The 21,486-nt window shown below is 25.9% G+C and overlaps 1 protein-coding gene across 1 annotated transcript; it reads left to right on the top strand.

The window, feature by feature from the left end:
* The first annotated feature begins 16,729 nt into the window (after positions 1–16,729).
* Positions 16,730–20,328, top strand: LOC136079655 (uncharacterized). Its single transcript, XM_065795812.1, has 2 exons — positions 16,730–19,986; positions 20,056–20,328. The coding sequence occupies exon 1, from the start codon at positions 17,683–17,685 to the stop codon at positions 18,706–18,708; it is 1,026 nt and encodes a 341-aa protein (XP_065651884.1). The 5' UTR covers positions 16,730–17,682; the 3' UTR covers positions 18,709–19,986; positions 20,056–20,328.
* Positions 20,329–21,486: the final 1,158 nt, after the last annotated feature.

Here is a 21,486-nt window from a genome sequence, read left to right as displayed (position 1 = left end):
CATTATGTATTGAATTAAAAAATAAAAACACAAAAAACATAATTGTAAATGCGACATATAGACCACCATCAGGTAATTTAAAAAAATATAAAACTCATCTGAAATCATTTATAACAGCTATCAATAAAACGCGAGATCATGTCTTTTTGGCTGGTGATCTAAACATTGACCTAAAAAAACATGCTTCAAATAATAGTGTAAAAAATTTTATAAACACTCTTCTTCAAAGTAACTTAATTCCCACAATAAACAAGCCAACTAGAGTGACTAACAACTCTTCGACACTTCTTGATAATATAATAACTAATAACTTTCATAATAACCGTCTTAACACAGGTATAATCAAAACTGACTTATCAGATCATTTCTCAACATTCTTAGTTACTAATAACATAATAAATAACAACATTCCTTCTAAAACTACCATATTTAGGCGACAGATCAATGAAAACTCTGTAAAACAGTTTCAAAACCTTTTAAGAAACAACGTTGATTGGAATCTGGTATTGCAATCAAACGATGCTAACAACTCATATGATCTATTTCTAAGTCAATTCTGCAAGCAATATGAAACAGCATTTCCTGAAAAACAAATTATAGTGAACACAAAAACAGTTATGACTCCATGGATGTCTAATGGGTTACTAAAATCCTCAAAAAGAAAACAAAAATTATATGATAAATACTTAAAAAAAAAAACTTATAAAAACGAAATGACATATAAAAACTACAAAAATGTATTCGAAAAAACAAAAAAAATCTCTAAAAGGCTTTATTATGCAAAACTATTAGACAAAGCATGCGGAAACACCAAAAAAACTTGGAATGTAATTAAAGAAGTAATTGGCAAAAATAATTATACGAGAAACTCTCTGCCAAAAAAAATAACAGTTGATGATAAAAATATTTATGATAAATCAATTATTGCTGAAAAAATAAACAGTTTTTTTATTAATGCTGGTCCAATTTTGGCATCAAAAATTCCTCTGAATTCAACTTCATTTGAGTCTTATTTAAAAAATTACGATAAAGTTATGGATGAACCTAATCTTAAATTAATTGAATTGCGAACCGCCTTTTATAGTCTTAAAAACAACAAAAGTGCTGGATTTGATAAAATTAACGTTAATGTTGTAAAATCTGTTTATCATATAATCGAACCTCTTTTGTTTCACATCTTTAATCTTTCTTTTAAAACAGGTAATGTTCCGGAAAAATTAAAAATTGCACGAATCACACCAGTTTTTAAGACTGGCGATGACTCTATTATTTCTAATTATAGACCTATATCTATATTACCGTGTTTCTCAAAATTACTTGAAAGAATAATGTACAACAGGCTATTTAATTATTTATCAGAAAACAATATGTTGTACTCAAAACAGTTTGGTTTTAAGAAAAAATGTTCCACTGAACATGCAGTGATTGATATAGTCAATCAAATAACAAACGCATTTAGTACTAACTACTTTACATTAGGAGTTTTCATTGATCTGTCAAAAGCTTTTGATACTGTAAACCATAACATACTTATAAAAAAACTTGAATATTATGGAGTAAAAAATAATAACTTACTTTGGTTCAAAAGCTATTTGACCAATAGAATGCAATTCATCCAATATGCGCAAAAACAAACAATTCCATATGCTGTAACTTGTGGTGTCCCCCAGGGCTCTATTTTAGGACCCTTATTATTCTTAGTATATATAAATGATCTAAATCTAGCAACACACTTCTTAAACTGTATTTTTTTTGCAGATGACTCCAATCTTTTTTATTCTCACAGAGATATTAAAACACTTTTTGAAACAGCTAACGAAGAGTTGGGTAAGGTTAATGAATGGTTTATAAGTAATAAACTGTCTCTAAATGTGGAGAAAACCAAATTTATTTTATTTCATAAAGTAAATAAATTAGAAAATATTCCAATTAAACTTTAAAAATCTAATAATCAATAACGCTAACATTAAAAGAGAAACTTCAGTTAACTTTTTGGGCGTAATATTAGATGAACATTTACGTTGGAGTGATCATATAAAAAGCATTGAGAAAAAGTTATCAAAAAATATTGCCATGATATATAGGGCTAAACCATTTCTAAATAATAAATCTTTAAAAAGTTTATATTTTTCTTTCATTCATTGTCATTTGATTTATTGTAATATTGCATGGGCAAGTACAAATCATACAAAATTAAAAAAATTGTACAGTAAACAAAAACATGCCTGCAGAATATTATTTGGAGCTGATAAAATTGTACCATGCGAGCCTCTTCTGCGTATACTGGGCGCATTAAATGTTTATAAAATAAACTTACATCAAGTTTTAATGTTTATGTATAAAACAAAAATGGGACTATCTCCTAAAATATTTCAGTCCTATTTTGAAAAAGTAGAGCATAAATATCCGACAAAATTTTCAAATAATAACTACATTGTCCCTAAATATAATTCAAAACAAATTACATATTCAATTCAATATCGTGGACCCTATTTGTGGAAAAAGTTTCCTAGTATTGCAAATACGGAAAAAGTTAGTATACATCAGTTTAAAAAAGAATCGAAACAGGTGTTATTACATATGGATTTTAATATATCCGATTTTAAATGCCTCTTTTAAACTAAAAATCAATTATATAAAATATGTATCAGAATTTATCAATTTATAAATTTTTGTTTGTTAGTTTTTTCATTATTTGAGTTATGGTGTTTCCTCTAATCTTAAAAGTTATTGGTGAAATCTTAGTTTTTCAACATTTTACTTAACTATTAATAAGTTGTTATTTATTTTACTTTTAATTAAATTGGTTAGAAATATACACACATAAAAAGGTTTTTTTTTAAATTAGGTACTCTTTTATTTTGAATTTTTTGTTCTTTATTTAAATATTACTTTATTACAAATTGTTAAAAATTTTATTTTCATATTCTTCAACAAATACTTTGTATAATATACGTATATAGTGTGGCTCTTGAAAATACGTGCTCTTTAATTAATTAATTTATTTTTTGTTTTTGTTTTTTACTTTTCTTTCAGTTTTTCTTGTTTACTTGATTATTACTCTTAACATGAATATTGTTCTTGAAGTATTTCTTAAACTAATTGTTATTTATTTTTACATTTATAATTTTTAATAAATAGTTTGTAAAGTATAAAAATATTATCCGGCTATTGTAAATACGTACGATTGGGGCTCGGTGATAAGACAAAATAATGTCTTCTACTTGCCCCGCCAGTTTTTTTATTTTATTTATAAAGCTTGTAAATTGTAAAAGTTATTAAACGGCGAAATAAACAAATAAAAAAAAAAAAAAAAAAAAAAAAAGGATAATTAGAAAAATAAAATCTTATTGAATTAATATAGTGCTTTAGAATAAACTTTTATTTTTTTTTCAAACGTTTATTGGACTTCACAAGTTGTTTGTCGGCTATCAGATAAAGCTAGCTAAAGCTCTGAAACTTCCAGCATTTGTGTAAACTTAATAAAAGTGCATGTTGAAATTGTTTTCAGAGCTAACTGGAGAACTCCACTTTTTTGAATCTTTTTTTTTTTATAATATTTCTTATTCATACACTTTTTTTTTTCTCTAATATTTTGTTTTCCTCTAAAGTTGGGGTTTATAACATTTTAGAAAGAAAGATTTTTTGCATAAAAGCTTTGAAAATATATTTTTGATTTATTTGTTTCAGTATTAAATTTTTTTTTGAAGGAAATAAGTTAGTGGCCCTGGATAAAAGTTACCGTAAAGGAGCCGGGAATATTTGCATTATGCTGCTGCTTTTCGCTTCTCTTATTCAGCGTGGTGGTTGTCAGTGCCGTCCCGAAGAGTTCTCTGATTGAGGAGAAGTGTCGTATGTGTTTTTAGCCAACTAGACACACACACACACACACACAAAGGGTCCTCAATATTAGATATTTGGCAAATATACTTCAAAACTTGCCCACTAATTGTCCATATGTGCTAACTCAAATGCATATATAACAGCTATGGGGTGAGGGAGTACTCCTCACCCCCGTTCGGGACGGCCCAGGTCGTAACAGCAACTCTAACAGAAATAAATTTTTTTTTATTGTTTATTTAATAATAGCTATTCATAAAACTGTTAGCTGGAATGAACTAAACTCAATTAGTCTTTTCCAGGCAACAATTATTTCTATATTATTCTATTATCTAACAATTATTCGAGTTTTTTGGCTAGATTGGTTTTTAATAACCAAGCTAAATAAATGTTAAATAAAAGCAAAGTCAAAATACGAAACTTTAATTAAAATTGCAAAATATAGAGCCATTTCAAAAGCAATAACATTAAACCAGGCAGTCTTTTGAAAAAAACTTTTAAACAACTGATGTAAATAACATCAAGATTAATTAAAAAAAAATTTAAAGTTAAAAAAGTATAAATGTAAAAGTTATTAACGTAAAAAAAATTTATAACTTTTTATAACCGCAACAGTGGCTTTAATTTACTTCGTATAGCGTGTTTAGAAGGGTGGTTCAAAAAAACACACTTTCAAGTTTAAAATTATACTGTCGATTGTGAAGAAAGTTGTCTTGATGTTATTTTATCATACAGTTGAAATAAAATCAAGTTCTTTTTTTTTCAGTAAATTTTTGTAACCTTTTTTACTTTTAATTTTCAAAAAAATTAAAGTATAAAAAATAACAAAAGTGCATATCACAATATTTAAAAACCGAGTCCAAACAACAATATTTAAACAAAAGATCCCAATCACATATTTAAAATCAGGCCCGTAGCAAGCTTTTCGTTTTCGTTTTTGAAGTTTTCTTCATGTAACGACATGGAGAAAACTCCAAACATTTATATAATCATGTTTAGAAAAGCTTTTCGAAAGTATTGCGATATTCGGAGTCTGTTAACAATAAAACCCTAAAATTTTGACCTCCCTTTTATGCCATTAGTGTGAAAGTGATAAGTTTATAACATTTATAAATTCCTTTTTTATAACATTTTAAACTAAATTTAAGTTCATTAACAAATCTCTAATGTCATGCAAAAATCTCTTAGTGTTCAAAAACTATGAACATATAAATTGTGAGCAACCTCCCTAATTATTTAGGGGATTTAAAGGGGATTTGATACATATTAATTTAATTTTTTTTCAAATATAATTTTGTCTTTGATTTTTATTTTTATTATTACATAAGGACATTCTTTATTGCAGTGATGGATTTTCATTTTTTATAATTTTTTATTTTTTTAAATTTGCCGTTACAAATTATTAATTTTCCTTTGTAAAATATACGAAAGGCGGGTAAAAAAAGAAGACAAAAATAGTCTTAAAGCCAAGCCCCTAATAATCCTTACATAATAAAGTCATTAAAAACTTGTCATTAATATTTGATGATCATGTGTTTTTCTAAAGTTTGAGTTTATTAAACTTATTTTGGTTGACAATAATAGTTTTGTATTTTTTGATAATATATTTAAAAAATTAAAATACCTTTATCTGAATTACGAAACTCTCCTGTTTTAGTATGTTATTTTAGAGGAAAGTTTATCTTTTTATAAAATAACACAGTAAAACAGAAGAAATCTTGCATAAATAACAAAAACGGTTATTAATTTAATTTTTTTGACATATAAATAATATGCTTTCAAAAATTTTTATCCATAAAAATATAAATTAAACAAAATACAAGACTTAACTTTTGATAAGTTGATTTAAATACAAGTATTGCGTGGTATTATACCATGTTAAAATCGATGTAAAAAGGTTTCATAATTTGATAATGCGCGATTCCTTTTATCACCAAACCTATTAAAATACCTTAATCAACAGCATCTTTAGCTTATAGCTATGTACAAACAAGGTCTTTTAATATGTTGTTAAAAACCACATTAAACTCATTTAAAGACATTATGGTAACCAATAATATAATGATGTCTACTTGCGTAAACTTTGAGATTTAATATTAATTATTTGTCAATTTTTTTACCAAATATCTCTAAGCAGCATGCGAATATTATGTTTAAATATTCTGCTATTTCCACTGATTTATAAAACTACTATTAAATTTTTTAAAATATAGAAAATTTTAGACAAAACAAAAACTTACAAAAAAGTTATTAATAATTTAAAACTAAAAAAAAAATCGTTAATTAGTTTTTCTTAAAAGCAAATATTTATGTGATCTGATAAAATATCACTCACTTTTTATTTGTCAGGTTTTGATTTTTATATAATAACTTGACTATTTTCTACTAATGCAAAAATCTTCCAGCACAAATTAAAAACCTAGTTTCCCGTTTTCCCGGTAAAACTAACCATGAAAACGATTTTTTTTTATGATTTACTTTGAATATTTAATGAAAAAAATTGCGTAAAGAAATTCAATTTTTTCAAAGATATTTAAAGCAATAAATCAGGAAATTTTATGCCTAGCAGTTAGTTTTGATTTTGAAAATAGCCTTGAACATCATTTTTAAACCTAATAATATAAGCCAGCAAAAAAAATTTGGAATAAACCAAAATTTACCCTGACAGCAGCAAGAGATTACTCTGTCGCAGGGGATCACTATGATCGCATATAATTTTTGATATTCTTTAGTCTACTGAAACATCTCTCATCATTAGCACGTAAAATAAAAAGATTCAAGTAAGTTTTGTAGAGTATAGACAAATTAGAAACGCATGGTGTTGAGACAATTTAGAAATGCATCTGTATCTCAACTAAAAATAGAAATGCGTCTTTTATTAGCATCTTTGTCGCTACTGTAAACTTCACATCAGCCTCTAAATAAATCTGTTTTTTTCACAGATAAATTTGACAATCAAAAGAAATATAGTTGCTAGGGTCATTAAACCTTTTAAAACTATCTAATATGTTATAAATAAATCCAAAACTTAAAGAAGGGGTCACATTAAAAGCGCGTAATTGAACCCAATCATCCACCTCTTTGCCTCGTCAAAGTTATTCTGCCATTTTAATTTATATTAACCGATGCCATTAGTTAAATTCAGTTGCATTTATTTTTAAATAACTTTAATATATTAAATAGGCAATTATATTAAATAAGTTACAAGCTCTACATACAAAAAAGTAATTTAAATATATATATATATATATATATATATATATATATATATATATATATATATATATATATATATATATATATATATATATATATATATATATATATATATATATATATATATATATATATATATATATATATATATATATATACATATATATATATATACGTTCCCCGTTTGTGAATCCTAGTATTTTATGAGCACCCTTTTTTCTTGAATTATACAGACTACTATGCGGTTAATTTATATCGTAAAGTACAACAATAAAAAGAAAAACTATCATTGGATATATTTTTTCAAGAGAAAACAGTTAGTTTGACCGAGCTTTTATTACCATTTTTAAAGTTCGGTCACTATATACATTCCAATCAAATATCCGCAAAAAAGTATGTTGAGTAAACAAATTTATTTAGATGACTCTTAAATCAACAAAATCTTAATTACTTTCAGAGTTTTAAAGCTAATTTAAAGATTAATAATATTAAAAAAAGATTAAAAATGTTAATTACTTTCAGAGTTTTAAAGCTAATTTAAAGATTAATAATATTAAAAAAAGATTAAAAATGTTAATTACTTTCAGAGTTTTAAAGCTAATTTAAAGATTAATAATATTAAAAAAAGATTAAAAATGTTAATTACTTTCAGAGTTTTAAAGCTAATTTAAAGATTAATAATATATACAATTTTTAAATTTTTAAAGATTTACTTAAAGACGAATTATTCCAGATCGGTGCAATTAAGTTTACTTTTTTTTGTAGTTCACATACTTTTTTCACAACAAACGTTTCTGCTAGTTGTTGTTTTTTTTGGTTGGTGACGCGTTTTTGAATAATCCATATGTGCCTTAAGTTATTTTTTTTTATAATTTTCATTAATTTCAAAGAAAAAGAGTATGTAGTAAAAAAATAAAAACGAATAAAAAATGATTTTTTTTTTTTAAATTTTGTTCTTTGATCTTTAGTAATTACAAAGTTGTGTTATTTAGTAAATCGTGATTAAAATAAAGTAATATTCTTTTACATATGCAATAAAATAAACTGCATTTACAGTAATTAAAATCGTGTTCATATATATAAATTGTATTATAATTAAAATTAGTAAGAATTATAATAAACCGTAATATATAATAACCGTAATATATAATAAACCGTAACATATAATAACCGAAATATATAATAAACCGTAATATATTATAAACCCTAAAAAGAATATAGGATAGCACAACATGAGATATAATAAATTGCTTTCATAATATTTAATTGTTTACATATATAGCAAATTGTTGTGTATATAATATATCAAAAGATTTTGGAATACACAAAAAATACATATATACTACAATTAAGTGTCAGCATTTTTTATAAAACACGGGAAACTTGCAGAAAACTATAGATCTTATCATCAAGAAACCGCTTTTTTTGTATCATATTGTGGATATTCTGGCAAAAAACGTTATTTCTTTAAAAATGTTTAGTATTTTAAGTTTTTAGCCTAAATAAAGTACTCGTTTTATAACTCAACGTTAAATGTATTTTTAAAATCAGAAAAAACATGTTTCATTCGACTTGGTGTATTTTGCCAGTTTGTAGAGCGTTGTAAACTTTACAATACTGCATCATTAAGTCTAAACTGCCAATTTTTGACTAAACCTATTTGCCAGTACACCCACAAAATGATGTTTTTTGTACAACTTCTTTGTTTTAAATTTGATTGTTTTGTTTTAATAAATTTTGTATATATTAAATTTTATGCAATACATTTTAAATATTTTAGTTTTTAACAGTATGCATATTTTTAAAACTTTTGTTTTGCAAACAAAATGATTCAGCAGATTTCAAATAAATATTAACATTTTCATTTTTTGCACAAAGTAATAACAATTACTCTTTGGGAAAAAAGTTTACAGAAATTAAAATGCGCACGAATTTTCGTTATTTATTCCTTTAATCCTTGCTATATGTCTTTTTGGAGGTTTTTTCTAAGAAATAACGGAATTATGCCTTCATCAGCAAAAAATCTTATAGACGCGGTAATATATAAAAATTACTTAAAGTAGGCCGAATGGTGCCGTCACTCGCATTTTATGCGGGTAATGATACCATTCATTTGCATAAAGCAAATAAATAACGCTGCATATAGAAGATATGCAACGTAGATGTATATATATATATATATATATATATATATATATATATATATATATATATATATATATATATATATATATATATATAAATATATATATATATATATATATATATATATATATATATATATATATATATATATATATATATATAAATATATATATATATATATATATATATATATATAGTAATGTATTTTTAAAAGACCTATTTGATATTCATGAGAATACTTTATTAAAAATATATAATGAGAAGTAGAATAAAATGGAAACTAAACTATTAAATCTTAAATAAGAAAATGCAAAACATAAAAAAAGAAAATAATGAACTAAGGAAATCGGCGGAGTTTCTTATCGAGAAATCTAAATCAGTTGTTCAAGAACTTTCTGAAATAAAATAAGCCAAACTTATCATCAAAACAAAATGATATAACAAACGTTGTTGTCAAAGACAAACTAACTGAGTTGAAAAACAGGAGCAGAAGAAATAACCGAAGGTTTACGGGAATAGAAGAAGACGAAAATGAAACGTGGGAATTGAGCCAGAAAAAGATTCAAAATGTTTTAAAGACAAAACTTGGATTTAAAAGTAATGTTGAAATTGAACGGGCGCACACGACGAAAAAAAATAGCGATGGAAAAAAGTATAACATAACCATAATAGTTAAATTTTTAAACTACAAAGATAAAAAAACTGCGTTGGATAACTATGTACAGTTAAAATTATAAAACGATCAATTTTACGTGAACAAAGACTACAGAGGAAGAACTTTAGAATTGCAAAAACAGTTATTAATGTAGCAAAAGATTTGAGAGCTAAAGGTAAATATGCTAAAATTATATATAATAAACTTGTAACGCGCGACTTTTAAGAAATTCTTTTATCTTGAAGTTATTTTTTTTTTTTAATTTTTATTGTTTTTAAAAACTAAAAATTGCTTTAAATCGCTCTAAGAATTTTGATATTTTTAAATTCAATGACTTTATACTTAACAAAGAATCGGATCCGGATCAAAGTTATCTTAGTGAAACAGATGCTTTACAAAGCCACTGCAGCTATTATTATAATTTTGAAATAAAAGAATTTCTTGAGAGTGATAAATTTAATGCAATTCATATAAATATAAGAAGTTTAAAAAAAATTTTAAAGGAAAATCTAACCATTTTTAGTGTAATATGCCTAACTGAAACGGTTAGTTATTTATGCAAAAGAAAACCTTCGGTATAATATTAGGCAAGACATGAGTTTTCCTGACGTCAATCAAGAGGTTTTAATGATTGAAATATTGAACAATAAAACTAAAAACATTGTGATTAGCTGTTGTTATCGCCTACCTACTGGCGAAATTTAAACATTTAGCACATTTTACATGACGATGTTATAAATAAAAGCAACCACGAAAAGAAATTACTTTACATATTAGGTGATCTGAATTTAAATTGCCTTGAGTATCACGTCAAAAAAGACATTATTAGGTTTTATAATGGTCTGTTTGAAAATGGAGCAGTTCCTCTAATAAACAAAACAACAAGAACTACTCAAACAACAACTTCCTTAATTAACATCATTATAACCAACGATATTTTTAATAATTCACTTAAAAAAGGCATTATTAAAAGTGACATATATGATCATTTCGCTACTTTCTTTTCAATAGATATTTATGCTAAAGTTTTATATAATGAAAAAAAATCATTTAAAAAAACATATTTTTCATAATAAAAACCTAGAATCTTTTAAATATCAACTTTCTTTAGTTATTTGGGACATTACTAACTTTTCTGAAGACATTAATTTAATATACAAATCTTTTTTAAAAATATTTTATGAAATTTATGGAATTAATTTTCCCAAACAAAAAAAATTAAATCGTAATGGAGTACTATGGGTGTTCTAGCATATTCTAAAATTAAACAAAAACTTTATATTAAATATTTAAAATAAAAAACAACTGACAGTAAGACCATTTATAAAAACCAGCTGTAAGCAAACCGTAATACGGGTTATTAGTAATTTAATCATTGCTTATAGTTAACGACAAAAAAAGACTACATTAACATTGTTATGTTCTTTTAAAAATCTGTTGTACCATAAAAAGAATGTCAAGTAAAGCCTGCCAACGCCGAAAAAACAAAAAATAATAAATAAATACAATTTTTAATTGCAAAAGTATCATTTGCATTTTACTATTAGTAGAATATATCAGATAATAATATAACAGAAAGTATAAAGAATTAAAAAAATAGCTATACCATCCCAGCTCTATCAACACAAAACACAGAAACAATAGCGCATAGCGTAAGATATTTGTAAGCACACATTAAAGACATTACTATGTCTTTAATGTGTGCTTACAAATATCGAAAAGATTATAAAAAGGCTAGCCAACTTAACGTAAAAACACGGCCAAATAACACCGCAAACTTATAAGATATTTTATTAACTTAAATACTTAAACTAAAACGGTTTTATTTGTTACAATATTGAACAATTATGCTTAAACAATTTGAATAATTATATCATTAAATAGCAAGCAACTCGTAAAAAAATTTATATACATGGTCTATATCAACTGTGGTATTAAGAAATACATAAGAGCTCAGTAATTACATATTTTATTGATGTTTCCCATGTACTAATTCTCACTAACTCTCATCTTAGAGAGAGAGGGAGAGAAAGAAAGCGTTTCCAAAGCAGCATACTAAAAAAATTAAAAGGCACGCAATAAATAATATAAACTGGTTTTATTAAGTGGCCAGTAAACAAAATTATTTTTACATTCAAAATCATTTGAAGTTCCAGCTTCTCTCTAACTGTTGACTACCAAGCCGGCAAATAACATTAAAATAACGTTGAACTTACGTTGAAACCTAACGTTGAATTTACGTTGATTTAACGTTTAGAAACAAAGTTTTTTTCAACGTTGATTTATCAACGTTAAATCAACGTTAGGTTCAAGCGTTATATCAACGTTGATTCGACGCAAAAAAACGTTACAATAACGTTGAATTACGTTGAAACAATGTTAAGAATGACAGTTCTTTTAACGTTGATTTATCAATGTTAAACCGTTAAACAATGTTAAAACGTTTTAAAATCACATAAACCGTTGATAAAAACTTAGATCACCATCAAAGCGTAGTATGCATGTCCAATAGAGGTGTTGCACTTTTCTACATCATTATTAAGGTATATTACGGATATTAAATCTACTCATAGTCTATACGTAGACTTCAGTTGAGTTTAATTAAAATAGTATTATTAAAGCATAAGATAAAAGTTGTTTTATAAAAAAATACATTTAAATAATACATATATTTACATTTAATTGAATAAAATCTACAAATAATTGAATATAATCTACATATAATTGAATAAAATCTACACAAATTTCATCTCTTTTCCATCACCATTTTGAAATGGAGCGTATTTTAGAAAATCAAACAATATTCCATTAACCAAAGTTTCTTTTGCTCCATTGAATACAATAGAAGAAGCTGTAAATAAAAAAAAATATTAAAAAAAAAAATCAAAAAGGGCAAACTTGAAAAAAATATAATGAATGGAAAGATGTTACAACTTTTAAAGGTATTTTATTTACAAAGCCATATAAATTTATGTTTCTAAGTATATTTTTCCACCTTTGCCCTCCATATCCGTGGAGGCCATAAATTTTTTCAAAAAAACTCTGAATTTTTAAAAGGTAATTTAACCGTTAGACAGGGCCGTCTCAAAGTGGTCTCCCATAGGGAAGGGGGGATTGTATGTACTTTTTGTCTACTAGACACACACACACACACACAAAAAATCCTCAATATTTGCATTTAGCCTACTATAGTTCAAAACTTTCTAAATGTGTCAATTTAAATGCCTTTATGACAGCTTCGGAAGAGGAGGTATATATTAGTAGAAAATCACTTAACAAAATTTTTTTTTTCATTTTACACTGAGTTTCATCAATAAAGACTTATCAGAAATGATGATGTCTTTATGGATGAAACTCAAATATATATATATATAATTGATTTCTTGACGAGATTAAATAATAATGACTAAATGTTTTTTTACTACTACAAATTTCATGCGTTCAGCAATTATCAGATAAAAAAATACATGTATTTTTTATTTTTAATTAATCTTGTCAAAAAATCAATTATATAGCTCTAATATCATTCATGGAGCACTCTTGCTGAATATATGCTCAGAGAAAAACTAAACAGACTTTTATATATATATATATATATATATATATATATATATAAAGATACATATATATATATATATTATATATATTTATATATATATATATATATATATATATATATATATTTATATATATATATAAATATATATATATATATATATATATATATATATTTATATATATATATATATTTATATATATATATATATTATATATATATATATGTATATATATATATATATATGTATATATATATATATATATATATATATATATATATTTATATATTTATATATATATATATATATATATATACAAATATATATATGTATATAAATATATAATATGTTTACCCAGTGAAAAATAAAATCGCGTCCCACATGGGTTCCGCGTGGGTTCCGTGTGGGATTGATGGGATTTACGTGGGACGGATTTTCCCATGTGGTATCCGTATGGAAATTTGTCACCTTAAACCCATGTGGGTAATCCCACATGGGTTACATGTGGGAACCATATGGTATTTACACACATGGGAAATCCCACGTGGGTTTCATGTGGGATTTGCATGGGAATTAATTTGAAAGCTGGAAACTAAAAAAAAAAACTTTTAAAAAAAAACTAAAAAAAAGAAAATTTTAAATCGACATTGCATTGCGTTACATTTATATTGTGTGAGAATATTTTATATTAATATAGAGAATGGCAAGCAAGTATATAAGTACCACAAATAATGTTTATCTTTCTTTATAGAAATAAGATTAAGATTTGTGCATATAGACGTATTATTAGGATAATATAATAGTTATTTGAATATAGATCTTGAGTATATTATCTGCTAACAATTAACTGATGAAAGTTCAAATGTTGTCAAAAACCAAGCATGCATGCATGGGACACTACAGTGTCCCACAAAAAAAATTCAGGTTTGAAAGTCAAAGAATTCCCAATTTTCTTTGTTAAAAAAGAAAAAAATAGGGTGGTGGTGGTGGGGGAGATAAGTTTCTGTAACTTTTATTATGCTCCAAAACTTTTAACTTTAGATATAATAAGGTCCTTATGACTTAAGGGACTTACAAACTACATTGAGGAACAAAAACAGGATATTAACAAAAACTTTTCAATTTTTAATCTGGAGTACCACAGTGTTATTGGGAATAAAGCCTCTGGGTCCAGTTTTTAAAGTAATATAATCTAAAGTAATGTTTAAATAAAATAGTATACTTTAAAATGCATATAGTTATACATATAACTCCTGATATAGTTATACATATAACTCCTGATATAGTTATACATATAATTCCTGATATAGTTATACATATAACTCCTGATAGTAATCTATATGTATAACTAGTTATACATATAATTTGTTATAGAAACTTATTTTTTAAGGTTATTCTTGAACAAATTAGTACCAATTAATTCAAGTTTAAGATTTAGTTAAAGTTCAAGTTAAAGTTCTTATTTATTCATTGTTTTTGTTAATTTTATATTTATTTGTTCAAATTTGTTAATTAGTACTATTTCTTACTACAGTAAGAATGTTTATCATTGATGAACGTGATTTTATTTGTTAATTTTATTTTCAACATATTTTGACAACACCCTTTACACTTTAAATGATGACAGCTTTACTTTTCTATTGATGTTAAATTTATTACATTTCAATAACTCAGATTGTATCATAACTGAATTATTGAAAGCTTTGTAGGGGTTTGTTGTATATCAAAGTCGTTTTAAATAAAGTAAAAACAATATGTATATATATATATATATATATATATATATATATATATATATATATATATATATATATATATATATATATATATATATATATATATATATATATATATACAACATTAAAACAATAAAATTGATACAAAATTTCACTTTAAAATGAATACCATTAACATTGTGATGATACTAGCATTAGGAAACTAGTATTTATGTATTAATATTATACTATAAATAAATAGTTTTTTAATTCATTTTATAAAATAGAGACTGACAACTGATAATTAATGGAAATAAATACAAACTATAAAAATCATGTAAACTTCATTTATTATTTCTAAATACTATATTAATGTTAGTCTACAAAGTTAAAATCAATTTAGAGCATTGTTATTAGTTCTTTTGCGATTCGCACTTCCACTTCTGTCTCTCAAATTTATAAAATAGGTGGTCAAAGCTTGCTCAATAGGTAGGTTCTCAGCATAACAATGCTTTTTTCTTACACTTTCTAAAGAGAAATATGGCAAATTGATTACTTATTTTACCTAAATCATAGGATCATCTATGCATAATGATGTCAGATGATGACCAGGTTTATTGAACACCTTCACCCTTTATCAAACTCAGTCAATTTTTTGCCATCTCCCATTGAAAATGATGTCAGTTTTTGTTATCATATTATGATGGTATATCTGAATTGTTAATATAATATAAAAAATGCATATACCATCAATTTTTTTCCGGTTCAATTATACGTTTATTCTCAACAGTACTAAAATTAAAAAAAAATCACAAATTGTTCTTTCAGATAAGCAAGCTAATTTCTGAATTTAAATTGTTTTTCCTATGATCCTCTACAGTTTTAAGCAACCAAAGCAAGAAGTTTTTAGACCACATTGTTGGTGTAAACACCTCTAAAACCTGCTTAAAGCTAGCATAAATTGTTTTACTTTTTTTTAAATAAAATAATTTACTTTTTTTTTTAATTCAATTTTTTAATTGACATTATTTTGGTCTCAACATTCCCTCCCCATTGTTAATTATTGTTAAACTCACACTGCCCCTCTATCTACTGGCATAGCCTAAATACTATATATATATATATATATATATATATATATATATATATATATAATATATATATATATATATATATATATATATATATATATATATATATATATATATATATATATATAATTTTTACTTTATTTACAACACCATTTGATATACAGCAAATTCTTACAAAGCTTACAATAATTCAGTAAAATTCAATCTGAGTTATTGAAACGTAATAAATTTAACATCAATAGAAAAGTAAAGCTATCATCATTCAAAATGTAAAGGGTGTTGTCAAAATATGTTGAAAGTAAAATTAAGTTACTAATAAAATCACGTTCAACAATGATAAATATTCTTCCTGTAGTAAGAATTAGTACCAGTTAACAAATTTGAACAATTAAATATAAAATAGTGAAAAAACAATGAACAAATAAGAACTTGAACTTGAACTAAATCTTGAATTTGAATTAATTGGTACTAATTTGTTCAAGCATAACCTTAGAAAATAAGTTTATATAATAAATTTTATGTATAACTAGTTATACATATAGTTAACTGTCAGGAGTTATATGTATAACTGCATGCATTTTAAAGCATTTTATTTAATTTATATATTACTTTAGATCATATTACTTTGAATACTGGACCCAGAGACTTAATTCCCAATTACACTAGTACTCCAGATTAAAAATTGAAAAGTTTCTGTAAATATCCTGTTTTTGTTCCTCAATTTACTTCGTAAGTCCCTTAGTTTTATGAACCTTATTATATATAAAGTTAAAAGTTTTGGAGCCTAAAAAAAATTACGGAAACCTTCTCCCCCCTATTTTAATATTTTTTTTTAATAAAGAAAATTTGACTTTCAAACCAGCATTTCTTTGTGGGACACTGCAGTGTCCCATGCATGCATGCTTGGTTTTTGACAACATTTAAACTTGCATCAGTCAATTGTTTGCAGATAATATACTCAAGAACTATATTCAAATATCATATGAACATGTTAGAGAATGTTCATATGATATTTGAACATCACAAATTTAATAATATTGTTGTGATATGTTATATAAATAATACCATAATAGATTATGATATGAAAATAAGATAGGATATAAAGGCAATGATCAAAGAATAAATTTACTTATAGACTTTTAGATGTTTGTTTATTAGTTTCAGAATATTATATTATGTGTGACCGCGGCCTTCTATAATAACAGGTCTTGACATCGCGCAACAAATTTGTTAAACTGAAGGCCAATTCCTAATACTGTGTTTACATTTTCATCTTTTAACATTAGACGAAAGTTTGTGTTTGCGCTTTTTTAATAAATCTTTAAAATTTGATTGGTTTATAAATTAGATAGCGCAACTTCAAGACGATAACGTTGTAAGTTTCAAGGCGTTAACATTGTAAGGTAATAATATTGTCAAACTAACGATTAGTTTTTTTAAATACCTTAAAAAATGCCTTTGAAATGCTGTGTATCTCTGTGCAAGTCGGACTATCTCAACTTCAACTACAATATCAATTACAACTACAACGAAGTTTATATGATTGTTTGTGTATTGACTACAAGTTGCCAAGTATAAGGACTTTAACACGATTGACTTCAAAAATAAGCTCAATGGAGGACCTAAGTTTCATAAATAGTATTTTTATGAATTTAAATCCATTAAAAAGAATTTCCATACTACTAATTGATGAGGTCTATGTCAAAGCTTCATTGCTTTACCAAAGAGGTGCTTTGTTTGGTCAAGCAGTAAACTACCCTGAAAAGTTAGCTAAAACAATTTTATCATTTATGATTAAATGTCTTTTTGGAGGTCCAGAATTTATATGTAGAGCTCAACCTGTTGCAAATCTTTCCTCTGAATTTCAGTTTGCTCAATGTCAACAAATTGTCTATACAATAAATAATATCGAAAATAGTAAGACACTGGTAATAATTACTGATGGTAACCAAGTAAATCAAAGATTTTTTGGAATGTTTAAAACAGTTGATAGTAAACCATGGTTAACAACATCAGGTATATATTTATTGTATGATTATGTGCATCTACTAGAATCTATACGAAACAATTGGTTGACAAAAAAGACTGGGGAACTTCAATTTTTGAACAATAAAGAACTGGCTTTGGCTAAGTGGAGTGATTTAGAAACTATATATAAAACTGAGTGTAATAGTCTTTTTAAACTCTCTAAACTTACAGCTAAATCAGTTTATCCAAAACCAATAGAGAGACAATCTGTAAAGTTTTGTTTGTCTGTTTTTTGCAAAAAAACAGTAGCTGTATTAAGAACGCATCCAGAGATTGAAAATAAAGCATTTGAAGGTACTGCTGTATTTATTGAAAAAATAATTTTTTTTCGAATGTTGTTAATGTCAAAGCACCTGGTGCTGGCATTCGGTTTAGAAATGAATTATGCAAAGAAATCCACTCAGTTGGTGATCAACAGTTACAACTGCTACGAGATATTGCTGAACTGTCAAATTTTATGAAACCTACAGGTAAGCGTGTAAAACAGCTTACGCTAGATACTAGCAATGCAATAGCGCATTCATGTTATGGCTTTGTTGATCTTGTAGAAACTTTGTTGAGTAATGGAGCAAAGTTTGTCTTATTAGGTTGGTTTTCAACAGATCCCCTTGAAAAAGCTTTTTCTAAGCTTTGACAGGGATCTGGAGGTACTTACTTTATAAACGCTAAATCTGTATTTGAAAAAATTAATATTCAACTTACTAAATTGATATTACAACTTGACATTCCTGTTGATGGTATCGATGGTCATACTTGTGACATGTTTTAGAGATATTTCTACTGATGAAAAAGAACTTCTGGATAATATACATGATCTTGAAAGCTCAGTTAATAAATCTACATTAGTGGCTATAGTTTACATAGCTGGCTATGTACAAAAAAGTGAAATAAAAATTTATAATGATTCTACCAATTGTTATTATAAATATGGAAGTTATCTGTATTGCCTAAACAGAGGCGGACTTGAAATTCCTTTTGATGCTCTTTTCTAATGGTCAATATTTTGCTTTTTTTTTTTCAAGGTGCTACTGACCCTTTATACAGAACATTTTGTGTTACTCAGTTTTAGTTCATTACTGCTAAATATTAATTTAAAATCACAAAAAAACAATGCAGAGTATATTCTAATATTCTGCAAAAGAATTACTCACTAATTACCACTCCCAAAATACTAAAGCTATCATAAATTATGTGAAAATTAGTTTTGTAATTAATTATGCTATTTACTAGTTATGTTTTTTATTTTCTCATTAGCCTATATGTCTTTCAATATGTTTGGATTTGTATATATTTACCCTCTTGAGATATATTGATAAAACTTTTTTTTTTGCTTGAATCAACTTTTGTTGGTGTTTTTTATTGTTGGTGATTTTTATTGTTACCATTTTTAGCAAAAAAAATTAAAAATACAGTTATCTTTTTAATATATAGATATATACTTTGTTATGAAATTTGAAATACGAAAAATATGATTATCTTTTAACAACTTTTTGGTTTTCTTTTTATATTTCCGTCTTTACTAGAGATTATTATTAGAAAACATAGACTGCCATTACACCCTACCTAATATAAAAATATATCAATATAAGTAAAAGTGAAAGTTTAATCGGCCTTCAGTTTTTACGGCATTTTGCGCGATGTCAAGGCCTGTTATTATAGAAGGCCGTGTGTGTGACGAAAAAGTAAAGATACTTTTGCATCCAGTGGCTATTGCACCCAACGTCTACATCATTGAAAAAGTAGGTTTTTACATTTTTGTTTTTGTTTTTTTGTTTAACTACTTATCCTAATTGATCACTTTTTTTCAGGATTCTCCTCATGGGTTCAAGCACATTACGCATATGTGTTCAATTACCCATAATACGTTAGTCATTGTAAGTAATAAATTAGGAAATAATTATTTGTGAAATATTGTAGTCATTAATGACTTCAACCTGGCTAATAATTAAAATTGCTCGACTAATAAGGTTCCTTATTAAAATTGCTCTCTCTCTCTCTCTCTCTCTCTCTCTCTGTCTCTCTCTCTCTTTGCCTCTCTGTCTCTCTCTCTCTCTCTCTCTCTCTCTCTCTCTCTCTCTCTCTCTCTCTCTATATATATATATATATATATATATTTGTATTTATTTATTTTTTTGAAATATCTTGAAGAAAGTTAGAAGATACTAAAAACCTTCATATGCAACCCGAAGCGATTTAATTAATTCAATCGCCAAAAAACAGCATGTAAATCGCAAAAGAAAAAATAATATTTTTAATATTCATTTTGGATGTATTGAGTAATAGCATTTATTTTAAAATAAATTCATTTTGCAACACGTTTTTTAATTTTATAAAATTTGTCTTAATAATTTATGGTAAATCCCACATAGGTTATAGGTGAAAAACATCACATGTAAAAGATCAAAAATGCTACACATTTTGAATACCAAATGGGATAAAGTAGCAAATACCAGATTAAGTTAAGCCTCTCTGAAAGCTTCGATGATTAATTTTCAATTACTATTTAAGTAATTTTTAAATTAAAAGAATTTTAAAAATTATCATAGAAGCATTCGGACTTTCATTTGTCTAGTATTGACTACTTTTATACCATTTGGATTAAAATATGTGGCATTTAAGATCTATAACATGTAGTATTTTCCACCTATATCCCATGTAGGATTTACCACATAAAACCCATGTGGGATTTACCATATGAAACCCTCATGGGACAAAATATTAATCCCCATCTGGGTTACATATGGTAATAACCCACGCGTATCCCATATGGGATTTGCCATATGGAATCCATGTGGGATTTACCATATGAAACCCACATGGGACAAAATAATAATACCCACATGGGTTACATATGGGAAAAATCCACGCGTATCCCATGTGCGCTTTTTTCACTGGGTATATATATATATATATAAATATATATATATATATATATATATATATATATATATATATATATATATATATATATATATATATATATATATATATATATATACCTACAGATTTGATCGATGAACAACTGGACGTCAGGTGCATTGATACTTCATCTAAGTCTTTGATAACGTAACCTGTAGGTGCGGCCGTGGCGCAGTGGTTGGAGCGCTTGCTTTATAAGCAGGAGATCCAGGTTCGAAACGAGCTCTGTACAAAGTTTCGCGTCACGGTAAGGAAGGAGGCGTGAACTTCTCGGTTAAATGCACATCCGCGGTGCTCTGTGACAAGACCGTTAGGACTTC

This window comes from Hydra vulgaris, chromosome 04, assembly GCF_038396675.1.
Source record: "Hydra vulgaris chromosome 04, alternate assembly HydraT2T_AEP".
Lineage (NCBI taxonomy): Eukaryota > Metazoa > Cnidaria > Hydrozoa > Anthoathecata > Hydridae > Hydra > Hydra vulgaris.
This window is presented reverse-complemented; position numbering and strand designations above follow the sequence as displayed.

Coding starts and splice junctions, on each gene's coding strand:
- LOC136079655 (XM_065795812.1), top strand. CDS start 17,683: ATGCTGTGTATCTCTGTGCAAGTCGGACTATCTCAACTTCAACTACAA.